A 20416-nucleotide genomic window follows, 5' to 3' on the forward strand; every position below is an offset into this window, starting at 1 on the left:
TCATACACTGGTTAAAAATCTCTGCAGATTTTTCCTACCTAGATGTACTTGTGTCATATTTGACCTTGAATTACAGCATACTGCAGGCTAATTCTCCAATTTGTTGAGATTGTGTTCTGTGCTTCACCCTCCTGCCTAATCTTCCAGTTTAGCACTCTTGGAAAATTTTAACACTGTATATTTTACTCCTTGATTAAAATTATTAAGACAGAATGAATAAATCATGGAACATGAACCTAGATACATCTTGAAGGCTTGCAGAATCCCATCTAACAAACACCAGTTTGACATGAAACCAACCCTAAAGAAGTTTCCAACCACTTGTTCACACAGTTTTCAAGAGACCCAGTGTAAATCAACACACTCAAAATAAAATAATCCACACTTCATATTCACAATAAATTAGTGCCTCTTCACACCTCGTCACAGAAGAGAAACTCCTGAGCAGGAAGTTCTTTGCACCTCGCAGTGCAGCTCACAAAGTGCAGCTCACAAACTGATATCCATTTACTTTGGTACGATTTTCCTAGTTGCTTTTGAGAACATTAACATGAAATGTCAAAAGATTTATTGTGTTCAAGATCCAGAAATCTATTTTTGTCATATCTGTGCAAGGTCTGTTACAGCACTCTAAGGAAAATCAAATATATCTGTATTTGAAAAATCCAAGCTTTTGTTGCCATGCCTATGAACAGATTGCTGTTTGCACTTGCTGAGACTAACACTGACATCATCTCTTAAATCAGTCCTATGTGTAGAAAGAATGAAGATCTAATAAATGCTAAATAAATATTATGTCATTTTGGAACTAGCCATAAGTATGCATCACATGCACAGTGTATCACTGAAAAGAAAGTTAAAAGAATACTTTGTAAATTTCAATTGCAATGCAGGACAAAAAAACGCAGTCTCCTTAAGCCACCCATACAAGGATGAGGTCAAGGACGATCAAAATAAAACTCACCATGATATCTACAATTTTAGCAAGTAGTTTTTGTTTTAGTAATTATATTTCATAGAAAAAGCAATTTAAAAATTCTGACAGTATGTAAGAAAATTAATTTGTCACAGTATCAATTGGACCTTTTACTTTAGGCTTTATTGCACAAAAACAAGTAATTGCAAATGTAATCTATTCCATGTTAAATAGAACAAAACAAAATTAAAAAAAAGCAAAAAAAAGCAGACAGAGACAATGGAAAATGATTCAAGATGACAGATCTAAAAAGCAATCTGCCATTTGGTAAACCAGATGGTCATAATTAGACATGAATTCATTTTTCTAAGGGAAGACACAAAATCTTCAATAACCAAGACGGTTGCAGACAACATGCACACTAGTTACAAAAAGATCTAACAAGTGCAAGACCCTTTTCCCTCCTCACAAGGAATAAGAACACATTTCCTTACGGTTTCTAAATCAACTGCATGTTTGAGAGAGGTTCAAGAGCAGAGCTGGGGAGTTCCTCAGAGAGCTATCTCTGAAGCAGAAAGAACTCATGAAAGCTTTCATCTTTAACACCCTGATCCACAGCTGGATCTACCACGCAGGGTGTGAGTAAGTCAATTATTTACAAGTAGCACCCAGCAGAGAAGGGGAGATCTGATTCAGCAAGTATTGGGTTTTGACAGACCCATTACTAAACCCAAAGAACTACAGTACACTTACTGTAGTGTAAAACGTGTCAAGTGACACCCAGATTTCAATGGTCCACAAAAACCTGAGAACCAAACACGTTACCACTATATTTTCTTCTCCCTGTTGTACAAGTTGAAAATAATGTCCTCATGTAGCTTCAAAACCAAGCTTAAGAACTATTAAATTAAAACACCCAAAACCCAAAATTTGAAGATGAATAGTGGTTTAAAACTAATGCAACTTGCTTAAGAAACATTGCTGCCAAATTATTATGCAATTTAATGCCAATTTATGCTTCACTGTGAAAATTAAGTATTTTAAAAAGTTTTTAATGAAGTTTGTTTTCATTAACACTCTTATTACACTTTACAGAATGTATTCACCTACCATTACTGCTCTGTCAATAGCTCAACAAATCCAAGTCCAGTTACTTAATACAATTTGATCTACATTTTGTCATAAAACTTTTAATAATAAAAGATGTAATAAAGAAGAAGAAACTTTTCAGGCAACAACAAAAGCCCCAGCAACAAAGAACTGCTTAAAAATCAAGCTTAGCAGCAAATGGGGTATAAACTAAAATATAAATTTAGCATGGTTTTAAAACTATAGAAGAACCTAGACTTAAAATGATTTTCAGGAAATAATACCAAGTCATCTAAATCCTGATTATATACTAAATGATATAATACACTAAATTTAATACTAAAATGATCCAAATCTAGAAAATACCTAAAAAATGCCAAGTTTACACCAGTAGTGAAGAAATCACGATTTTTACCCTAGAAACCCTGTCCTGGTTTGGGCCGTGACAAACCCAAAGGGCTAGAATTGCCCTTGTAAATTCTACATATTACAAATTCCTTTCTCCAGGGAATTTCCAGGCCCATTTGAAAAACAGAAAGCAGATTTTCAGAGGAGATTCCAGCTTCTCAGCACAAAGTAAGGAAAGTGATTAGATGACTCACAGTCCCTGTGTTATTACCCAGCCCTCCAGGTTTGCAGTTTACACATCACCACTTGAGAAGATGCAATGCCTGTTGCTGAAAGTCAGTGGGGTCTCCTCTTTGCTTACTGTGGGTCAAACACTCTCAGTGAGATGGTGCATTTGAATAAAACAAATCACTTTGCAGAACCAAGAGAAGACTAAGGAACTGTGCTCAACTAAGATGAAGAGCATATCTAAATCACTAACCTAGTGATCAGGCAAAGGATATTGTAAATAGTCCCAAAAGAAAAACTTTTAATTGCTTCCTGAAATAGTTCAAACAGTAATTCAGGCCAAAATAAATGCATGTAAACTTCATTCCCTTCCTGAGCACAACTTTTAAATTAATAGACGGGTCCTGCTGGGTCAACAGTACCAGAGAAAACACAGACAAAAGTGTATTTCAACTTAGTAACAAATAGTTGAATGACTTGGAAAAAAAAAATATCAGTCCTGGGGAGAAGTTTCCTCAGCTAAGACAGATGCTCAATTTCCCTCTCTACAACTCTGTGGCTCATGAGGAAGCACTGTTTTTTCACATCCAGAATTCAAACCTATGTGCACAAGTCAGTATGAACTCAAGCAGTTTATACTGCTTACAAATGGAATTACCATCCAGCACTCTAGGTAACATTACCAATCCAGCTGCATCTATGTATCTAAAGACAATGAAAAAGGTGATGAATATTTTACATTATTTAAATCTGGCAACAACCACAGTACTTCTAATACAGATAAAACACTGCCTGGGTCTGATTGAAGCCATGGCATCATGAGAGTCAAAGTGAATCTAATCAACATGATGCTGAAAATGGGGCAGCTGCTGGCCCATCTACATAAGGACTCCCAGTCCTGCCAACATCAATCACTATCACAGGTTGTCATTGTAATGTTTTTGCCAATCCGGGGACACCATTATTTCTATATTGTAACGACACTAATGCAAACAAGTTAATCCGAACGTAGTGCTGTCAAAGCACTTATGTATGGAAACTGTTTATAAAGGCAGTGTTGATTTTATAGCACGTTGGGTTGTAGGAAGCATTTTAACATCTCCACAGGAAAACGAAGAGGTAGTTTTGGTACAATTAGGTATATCTGTGCTACATTTAATCTGCTAAATCACTTTCTGATTAGTCAAAACACAACCAACGACTTAGATTAATGACAAAATACGTCTCAGTGAATCAAAGATACAAATTCTGTTAACGTAAGCGTGTTAATATTTCCACATCTACACTGGCAGTACCGCTGGCTGAACAAGACACGTGCTCGTTTCGATTTCTAACCAAGTGTGCCAAAAATACTCAGCATTTCTGCACCTCTATTTGCTAATAGAGAGGTCTTCTTCGGATGCATTTTTCAAAAGATACTTGTGGTGCTGAGCACCAAATATGAACGCAGGTGCAGGCTGCCGCTGTTTCAGGGGAGGGAGACGGGGCAGAGGACGGGTGCGGATGCCGAGCTGTCCCTCGGAGGAACGCTGGCAGAGCCACCACCTCACACCCCTTCCCTTGCAGCTGCCCGGAGATGCCGGAGGCTACCGGGGATCAGCCCGGCTCCACCTCGGGAAGAGAAGGAGCAGAGGAGGAAAGGGAACACTTGCTCCCCAACCCTGGTGGCTGCCTCTGAGCTCCCCTGCGCTCGGTTCGGTCCAGCCCCGCCTCCCCCGTTCCGGCGGGGGACGGGCTCTCCTCCTGCTTACCCGCCGGTGCTGATGGGCGGTGGGCGGTGCTGGTGCTCCACGACCTCGGGGCTCACGCCTGCCCCGGCCCCCGCCTCCCCGGTGCCCATGAGCGCCGCCTCTTCCCCGGCTTCCGCCTCCTCCGCGGCTGTGGCCGTCCTCGTCCACGCTTTTCCTTTCGGTCGCCGCTTCGGCCGCCCGCTCCCCGCCTCCAGGCCGCCGCCGACCGTGCCGGTCCCCTTCCCTGCGGGGTCGGCTGCCGCCCCGCTCAGGCTGCATGGCCGGGCTGCGCCTTTCCCCCGTCCCGCCGTGCCCGGGCCGGCCTGTGCCGCGCCGGTCCCCGCCTACTCCCGGAAAGAGTGCGGCGTTGAGAGCGAAGGAAATGGCGGCGCCGCCCGTGGCCTCAGGAGCTCCCCCTGCCCGCAGCTCCGGCCGATGGCGGGCGGCAGCGCAGCCCCGGCGGCCCGGCCCTGGACACCGCTGCGGGGCCCGGCTGCGGGCCCGGCCATACCCGGGGTAGGGGACCCGCCGCCTGCCCCCCTCTTCCTGGGGCCGGCACCTGGGAGGTGTTTGCCCATGGGCGCTTTGCAGATCTCAGAGAACGAGGAGTGGAAAACAAAGAGCTTTCCACGTGTATCTCAAACAGAAATGCATTTAATGCTTAGAAAATAGAACTCTTAGCTAAAGCCTTACAAATCATAGACTCATTTGTGTGGGAAAAGGCCTTTTGAGGTCACTGAGTCCAACCATAACCTGTCTTTTACCAACAATTACCTCTACCAACCAGGTCCAGTGCTTAAACTGTGTCCCTGAGTACCACATCTATGCATCTTTTTTAAACTCTCCAGAGATGGTGATTCAACCGCCTCCCTGGGCAGACTGTTCCAGTGGCTAAATACCCTTTACAGTGAAGAAGTTTCTTTTAAATATCTCAATTTCCATTTGCACAACTTAAGACCATTTCCCCTTGTCCTGTTGCTTGATATGCAGGGGAGGAGTCCAAAGCCCACCTCGCTACAGCCTCCTTTTAGGTAGTTACAGACACCAAAAAGTTCTCCATTAATCTCCCTTGCTCCAGACTGGACACCACCGGTTCACTCAGCCTCTCCTCATGGGACTTGTGGTCCAGAACCCCTCACCAGCTTCGTTGCCCTTCTCTGGACACCTCAGACACCTCCGGCACCTCAATGTCTGGTAGCGGTGGGCCCAAAGCTGAACACAGTATTTGAGGTGCGGCCTCACCAGCCCCAAGTACAGGGAAACCATCCCCTCCTTTGTCCTCCTGCTTCCCCATGCCTGTAGCAATGCAAGGGGTTGTTGTGACCCAAGTACAGGACCTAAAGTTAGCTTTATATAGCAAATGAGGGAAAAAGCAACCGAGCCCTACCTGACAGGGTGTTGCGCACATGTCCGCACGCTGCCAAGCACGTGAGGTGTCACTGCAGCCTCCTGAGGAGTATTTTGCTCTAAGGACACAGAGCAGGGAGACAGGAAGCACTTTGTGCTGTAGAGCCAGAATGGTTGGTCCTGCTCTGCTTCAACTAGGTGGGCACCCATGCTGTCCTCAGGAAAGCTCACCATTCCCTGAGAGCAGGCTGGCCCTATTGCTCTTGAGCACGCAGGCTGTCATCTGACAGGTCACATTAAAACATCAATTTGGTGTCTCCACAGCAGTCCCGACAGCAAACAGTGTTCAAAACTCCCGTGCCGTGATACCATGGGCTGCAGTATCCCTGTATTACCTGTGGTAAGGGGTTAGTCCCGGGGTGTAGGGTGCAGCAAATCAGTGAATTAGCCTAGCAAGATCCCAGTACAACACAAGCAAATAAATCAAGTAGCAGGGAGCAGCACTGGCACGCACATTGCAAAGGCAGCTGAACCATTCCTTGTGCAGCCAGCACAGGCCTGGCAGACCCAGTGCTGAGCTCGAGCTGATCAAACTTGGCGAACCCAAGCTGTGCCTGCATCTGTGATGCAATTAATCTGTGACACGAACAATCTGCCTGCAGATAACTGTAAGATGACTGTATGTACAAATTTAACAGCTCATATTAATTAATACTTACAGCTAGCTTGAAAAAAATACCACTATTTGGCAACAAATAGCAAATAGCATTACTACGCTCAAGCGTGAAGTTCATGCATCAATAATTATGAGACAGATAGCGAAGTCATGATACTGTACATGTGCGTTTTGATTCTGTAATTAAATGTTGATCTCCCTATTATTATCATGTCTTATAATAGACAATATAAATTATGTCACCATAGCACACAGAAGTCTCACTCACAGTCACTATTGCCTTGCATGTTGCACAAATAGAGAAGAGAAGGTAGGAAGAGATGATGAGAATGATGAGCATGCCAACAGGAGAGCTTTGCTCACTAGCAGCTTAGTTACTGTCAATTTTTATAGGCAGTACAGTAAAACAGCGCATTAGGAAAGGAAAATTTTGCATGATGATGAGTGCTTTTTATTTAGAAATAATTATGGTTCCTGTACCAGTGGTTCTTCATCCATGTCTGTTCCGACCAGGAAAAATTGTGTTATTACAACAATTTGTGTTACTTATGTTGCTCTGAAGTCTGCAACCCACATTGGATAGCTTCAGAAGTGTTTCCTCCTAAATTCTAATGTTAGGGTGGGTAAGTCACTTAAGAGGGGGACATTCTCACTACCTATGCCAAAAGACAAAGCATTACAGACCACTGCATCTGTGCAATTTCTAGTCTCCCCTCTTCTGAGAAATGTGTCATCTTCCAAAAAAAATAGGCAGAAAGTTCAAACCGTTTCCTGTTATCATCCTAAGTGGCTGCTTAACCTGGGTGTTAGGCGAAGGTAGAAGTTGATAGGGGATTTATCCATCTGCCTGACATTCATAGCTGGTGCCTTTTCAAAACCACCTCTAGCCTGTGCTAAAATCTTGCAACTTGCAATATAGTCATGAGCCCTGGCAGTGTTTCGGCTATGTTAGTTGTCAGGGCCCCAGAGCACAGCCTCCTTCTAGGAGCACCACTGGTTATGTTAGAGTTTTGTTAGAAAAGCCCAAGGTTAACTCCTCTGCTGGTAAGAGCTATTGTCAAAAAAAGCTGGAAGCAGGGGCTTCCCTCTCCTTTCCCTTGGGAACTGCTTTTAAGCTGAGGCTGTACTGCTGGCCCTTGTCTGTGCTCCATCACAGCTGGGCAGCAGCTCCATCTGCAGCTGGTCTCCCATCTCCTCATTCCTGACTCTGATCCTGATTTGGACCTTCTGTCTGGGCTTCCTGGCTTGATCTCAATCTTGTCTCATCACTATGGGCCTGTGTGATCATCAGACTATATCTGAACTTTGCCTCTGGCCCCGATCATGACCCAAATGTTCTGCTCCACATCCTGCTAATTCTTAGTGTGCTCTCTGCTCCTGCCTTGGTCTCATATTCCACCCATGGCTCACCTCTCCTTGCTGAGCAGCCAGCCCTTGCTGCCCCCTGATGTTGCCACACCAAATCCATTACCACACTGCCACACTTCAAAATTTAATCACATAGGGCTGTTGATGTGCAGGACAACAGTGCTGACTGTCCACAGAAAAAAAAGGATAAGTCAAAAGAGGGCACAGAGATACACAGATTCATGTCTCACAGCTCAGCTGCCTGCTCCAAGCACCTTTGTTTCACATTAAATGTATTCCTATACATAATGGTTGCATAAAGACTTGTAAAGCCAGTGTGCCCAGCCATCAGGACAGCTCAGGAATTATTTGCAGAATGCAGAACCAATATAAAATTTCTTTCCTTGCATGGGGCTCATTAAGACTGCTGTGGCACTTGAATTATTCTTGGCAGCTAGATGGGCTCTGAAGGCTGTGGATAGCAAAGCATACAGATGGTCAATATGCATATTTATGATTATTACTAGGCTGCAAGGACTATATATGAATTAGAATCCTGTTGAGTTAAATTAAATATACATTGTGTATAAACAGAATACTGATGCACAAGCATCTAAAGATAAGAGAGGAGATGGCAGACACACACAGATGGAGGAGAACCATTTTGGTTTTTACAGTAGACAGTGGTCTCAGTACAGCAGGAAAGGTACTGGTACCAAATTTCATCACAAGAGCTAATCATTAGGGAGGGTTTGAAGAAGAAAGATGATACACTTCTGTGGATGCTTAGGAGACCTGGGACAGAAGTGAAGGAAACAAAAGCAAATAAAAGGACAACAAAAAAAAATAGGATGCTTTTCTGAACATTCAACAAGTGGCTATAAAATATTGATGTATTCAGCTGATGAGAGAACACAAATACTTGGTGCAAAAGATAGATGATGGCATGTGGGAAAGAGATAGACTGTGAAAGCTTGCAGCTAATAAAAGACACTTGCCAAGACCAGAGAAAATAATGTTCAGAGAGTTAGTATGAAAGATGAAAACACAGAAAAGTGGTGTGAATGGATAGAGAGGACCATGTAGTAGAGATCTGATTCAGAGAGCATCCTAAATACTTAGAGTTGGTCTTTAATGAGTGATTTATGTGATAATTTTAGTAGAACCTGTGTCTGCTTTGAAAAAAAGATCATCTTACTGATTTTATCTTGGCTAGATGCCCAGTAAACAGTCTGTTATAATCTATTGTTCATTTCTGACTTTAAAAACTAGCCACTATTTGAATAATCCAAAATTACAGTGTAGCAAAATTAAGCAGAGAGCAAGTGATTAGCAGCATCTGATGTGATGGAGTGACTCAAACCCCAGCAAATGTGGGTGAGAGAACCAAATTGCCTAATTCAGACGTGTTCACTGGGACAAGAAAACAGCAGTGAAGAAAGTAGGAAGGTATGGACATCAGAGGCATGTATGCATTAATAGTGTAACAGTGATACTATTTCCACCCTTCACTGTTTCTGCAAGTATTAAATTTCTTGTTTCATTTTTCATCACTGTGATCATCCATTGCTGATTCCTCTCAGTTTACTCCTTTCTTTCCTTGACCCTACCATTCACTCACCCAGACTACAAACCCTGCATTTCCACACCTCACCCAATCAGTCTCTTCTGCCCCAAAGATCTCTCAATAGATTTCTCAAAAGAGAAAAGTCTTTCCTGCCTGACTTATTTATATGTATATAAAAAAATCTTCTTGGCCTCACCTGCTCCCTTAACTCAGAGTCCCTCTGAACTGACCTGAGCACTTCTAACACCTAATTGTTTTCTTCTGCCACCATGCCAGTGAAGTTCCTAACTTCCCATGCATCCTCAGTTTCCTCTTACTCTCTTTCTGTTGGTGGTGGCTTCTCCACGTTTTCCAGAGATAATTTCTGAAATCTTGACATGTCTTCTGTAGAGCACTGTAGGAAACAACACAGCGACTCACTCTCTTATCACACTGCAAAGCTTAAAATGTCTGTCCTTAAGAATGAGTAAAGTGTGTCCTAAGGTATTCAAAACAAAAGAGCTGATGTGATCAAGTGTCTTAAGAAACAAGAATTGGTTTGATTGTGTAAGATGCCAGACTACATTGTCCTAGGCTGTACATTTGTTTATTTTAGTTATGTTCACATGGTTAGAAACAATAATCAATATGCAAAAAGTGAGCGCAAGTAATTTGATTGTTTTAAAAATAGTCTATGGTAACTCCAAAGGAACTCTGTGCTTTATTTCTCTGTTTTTTTCTTTGGTCTTTACAGCTGTCTCCAAAAGAATATTTTCAACTACAGAAAGCGATATGCAACATTACTAAGATCCTGATGACAATACACCAAACCCAAGAATGGAAGTAAATTTATTCAGCAATTCTACTGTTGTAAACAGTTCATCCATCAACCATAAGCAGTTAGAAGGGCACAGCCTCTGGGAAGTCATAACTATTGCCACTGTAACTGCAATTGTAAGCTTAATAACCATAGTGGGAAATATTCTTGTAATGATATCCTTCAAGGTTAACAGTCAGCTCAAAACTGTCAACAATTATTACTTGCTCAGCCTCGCCTGTGCAGATCTCATCATTGGAGTATTTTCTATGAACCTTTATACATCTTATATACTCATAGGCCACTGGTCTCTTGGAAGCCTTGCCTGTGACCTCTGGTTAGCACTGGACTATGTAGCCAGCAACGCCTCTGTAATGAACCTCCTCGTGATCAGTTTTGACAGATACTTTTCCATCACAAGGCCTTTAACTTACAGGGCCAAGCGCACCCCCCGAAGGGCTGGCATCATGATTGGTCTGGCTTGGCTCATTTCCTTCGTGCTGTGGGCACCCGTAATCTTGTGCTGGCAGTATTTTGTGGGTGAACGGACAGTACCACCAGAAGAATGCCAGATCCAGTTTTTGTATGAGCCTATTATCACCTTTGGTACTGCAATTGCTGCTTTTTACATTCCAGTGTCAGTGATGACCATTCTGTACTGCCGCATCTATAAAGAGACGGAGAAACGCACCAAGGACCTTGCTGAACTCCAGGGCTCAGAATCCGTGGCAGAGTTTGAGATGATAAAGCCTCAGAAAGCTCTCCTGAAGTCTTGCTTCAGTTGCAAGCAGCCAAACTTAGTCAAAAGAGAGAGGTGTCAGGCTTCCTGGTCTTCATCTAGTCGAAGTACATCAGCCACAGTGAAAATCTCTCAGGCAGTGAGCACTTGTAACGAGTGGGCCAAGGCTGACCAGCTGACCACCTGCAGCAGCTACGCATCCTCAGAGGAGGAGGATAAACTGGCCTCTGATTCTGTTTTTCAGGTAACTTACAAAAGTCCCTCTAAAGGTAAGGCAGAAGAGCTTAATGAGAGTACGGACGTCGTTGTCAAAGACCAACCTGAAGAAAATGATTTTGAGAATGAGAAATACTTCTTGTCACCTGCCAAAGGCCACGTGCAGAAAAGTAAAAAATGTGTGGCCTATAAATTCCGGTTGGTGGTTAAGGATGATGGCACTCAGGAAGCCAACAATGGTTGCCGTAAAGTAAAAATAACTCCTTGTTCTGCTGCTCTGTCAAAGGATCCTTCCATCAAAAGCATGGATCCAAATATAAATAACCAAATCACCAAAAGGAAGCGGATGGTTCTTATAAAGGAACGCAAAGCAGCCCAGACTTTAAGTGCCATTCTTTTGGCTTTCATCATCACGTGGACTCCCTACAATATTATGGTTTTGATCTCCACATTCTGTTCTGACTGCATTCCTCTGACACTGTGGCACCTTGGCTATTGGCTATGCTATGTAAACAGCACTGTTAACCCCATGTGTTATGCCCTCTGTAACAAAACTTTCAGGAAAACTTTTAAGATGCTGCTTTTCTGCCAGTGGAAAAAGAAAAAAGTGGAAGAGAAACTATACTGGCAGGGCAATACCAGACTACCATAATTGCTCTTACATAGGGGATAAGTGGGAAAATAGATATTCGTGTAATCCAGCAAACTGACTTTTTAAGACTCACGTCTTTTCAAAGCTCTTGCTTTATATGTCTAGAGGTTAAAAAAAATGCATACAAATAATAATTTTGCATGGAAGTGGTGTGCTCAGGATAAAGTAATCAGTGGCTACAGTGAGCCACACAGGGTGTTTGTGATTATGCAGTGAATCTATGTTGAAATTATTAAGTTTGGGATCATCTGTCATTGACTAAGAAAGTGTAGAGGAAGTTATAAACTACTAGAAATTAAAGTGGGAAATTTAACCCAGCCATCAGGTTAGGCCATCCTGTTTATCTCCCTGTGGTACAGAACTGTTTATTCCTATAGTTCCTTTCTTCCTTTCTAATGTATTGTCTGTTCAGTTTTCAATGTGCCAAGCAATGAGCTTGTGCTGCTTCTGTTTTGAGACTTTTCCATCTGCTGTTGGAATGAAACAAGGACTGTATAAAAGGGAAATGCTGGTATCCCCAATGCTAAATAGTGGGGATATTCATAATGCTCCAAATGAACACGTATATTATAGGTTAATTTAATACTGAGAATATTTTCACTTCAGGGATGACTTTTGTGGAGACACAGGAAGGGCTCATAGGAAATGAATAATGTATTTTGCATGTGAAGAAGCCAGTTCCCATCTCAGTTCCATGATGCAAATCACTGTCATCTGTAAAAGAATATGATGGTTAGCATATACCTTTGAATTTCTCCATTTCCCAGTGCCTCTGAAGGAAATTTTAAATTTTTATGTGATAATGACAATGGTACAAATCAGAACTGACTGTACAGCATAAAGGACACAGTCTATCTCCTTTACAAGACAAGGAAGGTCTTATTTGCAAAATCCGTTGTGCTTCCCGTTTCCATTACATTTCCATTAATGACAGAATTATGCAGAAAAAGACACAGATATGTACTGTGCACTTACCTACGTGTAAATTATTAAAAACAGTGATAGGATTGGCATCTCTGAAAGAAGAAAGGTTTTAAAAATAATTTCTGGCAATTCCTAATAAATGGTAAAGGATACTTTGCATTTCCATAGCACTCTTTCTCTTGAAATATCTTTATAAATGCTGATCAACATCAGGTGTTTGGAAACTTGAGTTTTCTCCAGTCACCAGTGCACCAGAACCATATCTGCTACAGTACTGGGGACTGGAGTCCATCCCCTCTGGTGGCTGTGGCTTCTGGGACTGGGCTGAACTGGCCTGGTTATGATCAGCTGCTAGCTGGGGTTTGGCAGGGCTTTGGATTTGTGGTGAGGACACTTCTGTGGCAGGGTTGAACTGCATGTACCTTTCTGATGTCAGTGTTAGATTGGCAAGAGTCCTGTAGCTTTGTTTGGAAGAATGGATAAATGAGAGGCTGCCCTCAGCAGAATGGAGATGGTGACCTGACCTCTTCTGGGGAGAACAAACATGAAGCCTCAAAAAAGGTCACAAGAAAACAAAGTTAGTGGTGACAGGAGTCATAAGGAATAAAGTCCTGAAATAAACAAATACTTATGAAGAAATGAGACCTCCATGTACACAAAGCTAACACTCAGTTCTAGCCTTTCTATCAAAATTTGGGGTGAAATACTCTTGAATACCAGTTTGGCCCAATCTTCATATTATATTCACTACAAGCTTTAGTGGGCCGTTGCAGTGTTGATATGACCCAGTTGCACATTTCAGGGATTTTATGAGTCATCCTGAATGTACCATTGCTCTCAGTGAAATTGTTCATATAATTTATTAAATTATCATACCATCAAAATGTTTCCCTACAGATAAGTAATTCCTCCATGTCCACAGCCACAGTACAAGCAATTAATATTTTTTATCCCCAGTGTCGAGGGGAAAGTTGTGTCAGCAAAAGATTAGCACTGTTGTAATTTAGAAATATGTTCTCTAAATTCACATGATTGATTTTGTAACACACCATACTGTGCCTATTAATTTTTGTGCATTAGCATATGTTTGCTTATTAAAGGAAAGTGGGTCTTTATAAAGAGCCTTTCATCAACTTTCCTATCACTATCCAGAGCTTTTCCTGTGTACACTTTCGACAAGTTGTTTATTACAGTGGTTTCATTTTATATTACGTAGGATCAGACATTCAGTAAACTGTGCTTGATTTTTAGCAAGTGATATGTGTCCATCTGTGGCACGAGCTATAGTTAATGGCAAAATTTTTGAGGTAGCAACAGTTCTGCTAGCTCCAGTTTTGTTCCTAATGTAAAGCATTGGCTTCTACTGAAATTAAATGGGATAATTTTTGTTGGGTTTGATTTCTGTTGAACTAAAGTGTTCTTAATTGTTTATGGACTCTGTGCTCAGTAAATATATTAGAATAGACAGTGATGGATGCAACAGTGTTGGTTCAATGTAATTGTGAAATATATGCTCAAAGTAGGCTGTTAGCACTTCACCACGTGAGATGTTACATGGCCAAACATGGGTACACTGTAAATACCTAGGATTATGTAAAGAGGTGTGTGATGCTTTATTGTTATGTAGGATATTTGTAAATCAAAGCCACAAAAAGTAAAGTATGATCCTCATCAGAGTATCATTCAGCACTTAATAATATTTTGTTTTCAAAATACATTTTGTACCTCTAAAAAGTGTTGTGGAGCTTTTACAGTGTAGAAAAATCTTGTTATCTGTATTTCTGTCCTAATGAGCCTTTTACTGATCTTAAAATTGATTATGGTCATGGGCTGCTTAAAAGGTATTTTTTTGTAAAGTTACAGTTTATTTATACATAATTACATACACATACATATGTAGATATATGTATGTATGTATTATCAATCTAGGTGCATAAATATACATCCCTAACTAAGCTTTTCAGAGACTCAGGACTCTTTAATATTTTGGAATATTGACTTTTGCCACAACCTGGATGAATGATGTCTGTCTCCCTTTTCATACATACCAGACTCCCTATATATTTCAGATGCCCATAAATTATCAAGTAGCATTGATTTACTGTAAATGTAATTTACATTTGTAGATATATACTTGGAAGAGTTCCCAGAAGTTTTAAGCAGGTATGGAACACCTGCTTAGAGTTGTGCACTTTCTGTGACTACTAAGCACAAAGTGAAGAGCTTTGCTATGCACGGAAGGTCAAGATAGAATATAAAAGCAGAGATTTCCTTCATAGAAAAATCCTGCTGAATTGAGGAAACATTAAATTAAAAGGGTTTTAGAGAAAATGCTGTAAGAACTTGTAAAATATAATAGACCATGTGTTGCCATTAATGATATATTTCAGTTGCTAATCATGCTTCTCCTGCTCAACTGTGCATATCAATTAGTAACTGCTGGGGACTGTGGAAAGTTATTATTTGTAGGCTTTTGTTTCTCAGCTCTGTGTTCCCCCCAGTGAGTCCTGTGCTGGGATAAATGGACTTCAGGGATCTAGATCCAGAAACACTGCTGCACTGCAAGGCAAAACCCCCTTAGCTGTACTTCCTTAGCACCCTTTAGATATTGTTCCAGTTTTAGAGCTGAGTCTTCAAAAAAGTTCCCATCTGTTATTTAATTATTCTGATCACTTTATCTCTGATATAGGGCTTTTCTCAGAAATCTGTGCCATTACCTCCTTGTCCTATCTGATAGATGACCCAAACATGCCAAGCTAGTTTAACTGCAAATGTAGCTAAGGATAGTCACATACCTGAAGAAATACAACTGTCACTGGGATGTGGTAAGTATGTGACATTCACATGAGAACCCATTACAACAATTAAAGAATCCCATATGAATCTGGAAGATGCTGCTTTCTCATAAAGCATGGTTGTTCTGAAACTGAATGCCCAGTTTGAAAGGGAATTGAGTACCTATGGGCTTTTTCCAATTCTGGATTTCTAATAGAATTTTATAAGATGCTTCTTGTGGTAGGCAAGTTTCTAAATCAGCACTTCCTTACTTGTGGTAGGAAACAGTTTCTAAATCACCCCTTCATAGCTTGGGGTTCCCAAAATCTTCATACTGAAGGAGAATTTTTGGATTCTGCTTTTTTAAAATTACTCTGTAGTTTACAGAATACTCTTACTTCCTCTGGATTCTTTGCTCTAGGAAAACAAAAAGACTAAACAGCATGGTGTAACCTTCCTCTGAAAGGCTCCCCACCTGTGTTTGACTTGGGGACTCCAAGGGCTCCATCAGCTCCTGAAATCCTCTTGCAGCCACTGGTTAGTAAGTGGCTTCTCTGTTTTGAAATCCTTTCCAAACTTGAACTCAAAAAATGTGTCTTTTCAGTTAAATACACAACACTCTCCAATATGCATTTTGTAAATGCAAGTACTTCACTTGAAATTTCCTTCCTGGATGCTATGTGGAGATGTGAAATTACAGGAGATCAAACAGGAACATTCATACCAGAGCAAAACCCGCTGAAACGCATGTGTATTCATGGACAGCTTTACAGTCCTGGTTTTCATACCTGACTTCTCTTATGGCTAAAAATACTATAAAATTAATTATTTAAATCTTCTGTTAGAGGACTCAGTTTCTGACAGTGACTTCTCACTTGTGTGATTAGTAGATGTCTATGTCTTGATCCAGTCCTGGACAACATGGGCTATCATAAAGCCCATGTAGAGACCTAAAGTAAATTTGCAGTCATGATTCCTTAGTGTGATTATCCAGTCACTGTGAGTTCACTTCAGTCTCTGGACAAAGAATCCATGCTCCTTTCAAAGTACATATGGCTTAGCTACAGCAGAACTTCCTGACATGGGCAGGACTTGGTTGGATGTGGCAGGCTATGGTCAATGGATTTGCCCCTCATCCATGTGACCAACCCCACTAGAAAGTGCCCCCCTTGTCTTGCCTGTTGCAGTCCTTTTGCCAGGGTATCCCTTTCCTAGGGTCCAGGTTTGCTCTGGCACACGCATGGTACCACCAGCCTCCCCCAGGAATGCCACTGGGTTTCAGTTTAGCACAGTTCTGAAAGTCATTGTCATTGCCTGTGTCCTTGGTGGTGAACTTCTGATTGACATGGAGATAAGGTTCTGTGTCCAGGCTCAGATCATCAGTGACTTTGTCTTTGTAGAGAACGACACTTGTTTGGTTTGAGATTCTTCATTTTCAATAAGGAATGGTTTGTACTGCCCCTGTTTGGTTTCAGCATCTAGGTTTGCAAGTTTAGTTCCAAGCACAGAGCTGCTATTTAACTGATGCATGTATCCATTTTCTAACCAGTGGTTATCATGAACAGAGCCAAATCCATACGTGTAATCCTGCCAGCTCCTATCAAAGTCAGCAGTACTGTTGGCTGTAATGTGCAGGATTACTGCCCAGCCACCATCGTGCATGGTACCGTACACTACAACTGGGTCCTCCTTTGGTTGGATGATGTAAAGACCACCTCAGGGGTTTCATTTGGAGTGTTGAAAAATCTCAAAACAATCCCTTGGATAGTCCGAGCAGGAAAGAAAAAAAAGTTTTAAAATAAATTTCTGTTGAAATAATAAATTTTAGATATTGAATTCTGTCCTTTAGAGTGATTGAATGATTGCTGACTCTGACTGGAAGCTGACTCTGACTTCATCCTAGCTGGTGGGCACCTACTCAGCTAAAGGAGAAAGATTTTAGGGCTGAACATGCAGGCAATGTTCAGAAATTCAAAAAAAGTTTTGTTACTCTGTCATACCACAGAAGTGTGATTTTGCATTTATGACAGAAATATGGTTGAAAAGCCAAAAGTTGTGTACAAACAATTCCTTATCCTTTGTTCTTCCAGTCTTAGTTGTCTGCAAGTTTGCAATTCCCTGTGCCATTGTTTTTAATTATGGCCCAATGCAGGGTCATTGTTTTTAATTATGAGAGCAAGCCTTATACTCCACAAATACATCTTATTTCTCTTTATCCAATTTATACTTCAGGCATCTGTAACATCCTTGCATTAAATTCTGATTAGTATGCCATTAGTTCATTGATAAAAGGGAGATATTAAAGCACATTTCTAATTAATACAAAACTTATAAACATTTGAGGTTTTTCTTAGGATGTCACTCAAACCCCAGGCTAAATCTTACCACGGATCTGCAGGCAGTACTACAGAAAACCAACATCAGAAAAACAGGTGAAGGGGCTTTTCCACTGTGTTGCTCATACACTGCACACAGAGGGAAATAAAATGGCCTGTAAGGCTTGGACTGACCTTCTCCATTGGGCTGAAATATACATATCATGTTTTTCAAATGCTACTTTTTATAGGGTAACTTTCTGCTATAGTATGGCAGCAAGCATCTCTGAGACTCAGGCACAGTGCTGTGCTTTTTACAGCTGACTGTAAGACCTTTATGAGTCAGAAAATAATTTATTTAAATATACATTTCTGTATGTATGAATTCATATACAGAGAATTTCTTTTGTAGAGCAGGTTGCTATTCAATGTCTGTTCTGTTCCTCAGAAATGTGTTTATGAAATGAAATCGCTCACTTCTCCATAGAGTTGCAAGGCATGGAATTATTGCATTATACTATGAAACATTTTTGATTTATATTTAAATTAAAACATGACAGTTTTGATATCACTATGAGAAAAAAATCCTACAGACCACCTGTGATGTAAAATGACAATTCTTCAGGCTGTTCTGTCCTGACAATGACTGATAGGAATTTAGACACTCTATTTAGAACTTAATTTCTTTTCTTCTGGGAAACTGAGATAATTCAGGAAAAGTATGGCAAGAAATCCAAAGGTTGTTTTCAAAAACTGGCCAAAAAATTATTAAAGAAGAATACTTCTGAAAATAAAAATTTAAAATAAAAGCTCAAAACAAGCCCCTTTTCTCTGCCTAAGTCACTGGTCACAGAGCTTCTGTCAATCCTTTTACTGTACACATTGTTTACCTTTTTCTGAACAAAAGAACGGTCTGAAAAGAGTCAGTCTCATTGTATGGTCTTGTGACAAACAGACCAAAGCTACACTGAACAGTTTGGTTCGTGTTAAAAAAAACAAAATCCAAAAATCACCCAGCTTTCTAGAAAGAGAAAGGGACCGTGAGTGACTACTTTATCTACTGCTGGTCATGCAAGGACTTACATCATGCCGTCTTCTTCACAGAATTATTAAATTAATTCTCTTCCAGCTGGAAAGTGTTGTTCTGTTTGGAGTACTCATCTGGTTCCCAGTCTACTCTTATTAAGGTCCACTGTCCTTCTTTTACTTTCTCATGTCATGTTGTCCTTTACTGAAATAGTGCATCATCCTGGATAGTAAGCCCTGATGTACCATGAGGACAATTATATTTGTAACCAGCCTTTTTTTTGTTAGGGTAAATTCTGTTAGATTAGTTAGTTCTTTTATTGTTTAGTGTAAGATACATTGTTCATTAATTGTCTTAGTAGCTTTTCTGCACCTCCTCTCTGCAAATTCATCTCCTAGAAAACCAAATTTGGACACAGTATTGCAGGTGATTCTTCTCTGTCAACATATTCTAGGGTTGCCTTTGTATTGCTCATTTTCCTTTAATCTAGAGTTTGGATCTTCGTAACTGATAAGGTCCTCACCTTGCAGTAAGACCTAGAATTTTGTACTATATTTTTTTATCCCCACAATATTACTTGAGAACATCTCATTTATTTTTTCCTGTGTAATATTCTGATTCTTTGTATTGGCATTTCTATGCTTGGTTTTATCATTAAATTTTGTCAGCACGTTCTTATTTTTTTGTCATTATACTTAATAAGAGTACTGAAAAGATTCCTTACAAGCAAAGACTTCCAGCCTGCCCTTGACTTAATGGTAAACTTTTCTACCAAAGTCATTGTAATTTTCTTTTCAGTCTCTACTGAAATTAGAATGTCACCTTACCTTATCTAATTTAATATTTTATGAAGTATTGCTTTGCAGAAGTCCAGAAGAACTAAACCTGTTGAATAGTATTATTTAAAGTATCACTATTGTGTTAAATATAGCCTTTTATACTTGATATTCACAAGTTTAATGGTACTTCTAAGCCACTTATGAAAGCTTTACAGGAGTATATAGACCTTCCAAGTTTTTACTTTTATGCTTTTCGTGGTTCAATAAAATCTACAGCCATGAATAGAATACTTTAAATCTCAGTGCTATCTGCGTGGCATTGTTAAATATCCTGAAAAGGGAGAACTGTGTACATGACTATGCCCCAGTTGTCAGAATATTCTCCTGGTAGAAACAGCCTGGCTCCAAACCTAATTCCATGATTTTGTAGAATGATTACTTAAGTGATTTATATAATGATGTCCAACCCAGCAGTAAAAACAGTGACACTTGTATTCACCATTTTTGATAAATATTGTTCATGCAAAATAGAACAACTTCTGTAGACAGATTATAAGGAAATAATTTAGGCTGATTGTTACAGGTTTCATTCTGAAAGTGAATGTTAAAAAACCCTCAAGTGCTGTCAGAGGAGGAAAATGAACCAGTCTCAAAACAGGCTCAAAAATGGCTTTGTGTACATTTTATCTGGGATCTGCTCTGGGAAATGTGTTAGAAAACCTACCAAGCTGGACCTTGGAAGATAGATAGCCCAAGGGATGCCTTGATTATAGGTACAAATGTGATTTAGGTGATGAGGTAACAGAGGTAATCTAGACATGATTGTCCTAAGAATTAGTTTCCAAATGCCACAAAATTCTTTTTTTACAAAAAGCCTGTTAATTTATCTTGAATTAGATGAGAGCTGAGAAAGAGTTTTATAGCTTCTGAACCATGGGGAATGTT

General features: G+C 40.4%; 2 protein-coding genes and 1 pseudogene across 2 annotated transcripts in view; 1 reads left to right on the forward strand and 2 right to left on the reverse strand.

The window, feature by feature from the left end:
• The window catches only part of AVEN (apoptosis and caspase activation inhibitor), an 87515-nt gene extending 82678 nt beyond the window's left edge, over positions 1 to 4837 (reverse strand). Inside the window, exon 1 of the mRNA XM_071744345.1 lies at positions 4333 to 4837. Coding sequence (XP_071600446.1) covers positions 4333 to 4590 — 258 coding nt within the window. The 5' untranslated portion in view covers positions 4591 to 4837. The remainder of the gene's footprint in view (positions 1 to 4332) is intronic.
• CHRM5 (cholinergic receptor muscarinic 5) overlaps positions 1 to 15962 on the forward strand; it is a 47871-nt gene extending 31909 nt beyond the window's left edge. The window contains exon 3 of the mRNA XM_071744343.1: positions 9982 to 15962. Within this exon, the coding sequence (XP_071600444.1) occupies positions 10065 to 11651 (1587 nt within the window). The 5' untranslated portion in view covers positions 9982 to 10064 and the 3' untranslated portion in view covers positions 11652 to 15962. The remainder of the gene's footprint in view (positions 1 to 9981) is intronic.
• Positions 15963 to 16328: 366 nt separating this feature from the next.
• LOC139796729 (fibrinogen-like protein 1) lies at positions 16329 to 18753 on the reverse strand (annotated as a pseudogene).
• Between the last annotated feature and the right edge of the window lie 1663 nt (positions 18754 to 20416).

The sequence above is a fragment of the Heliangelus exortis genome, chromosome 5, assembly GCF_036169615.1.
Source record: "Heliangelus exortis chromosome 5, bHelExo1.hap1, whole genome shotgun sequence".
NCBI classification, from domain to species: domain Eukaryota; kingdom Metazoa; phylum Chordata; class Aves; order Apodiformes; family Trochilidae; genus Heliangelus; species Heliangelus exortis.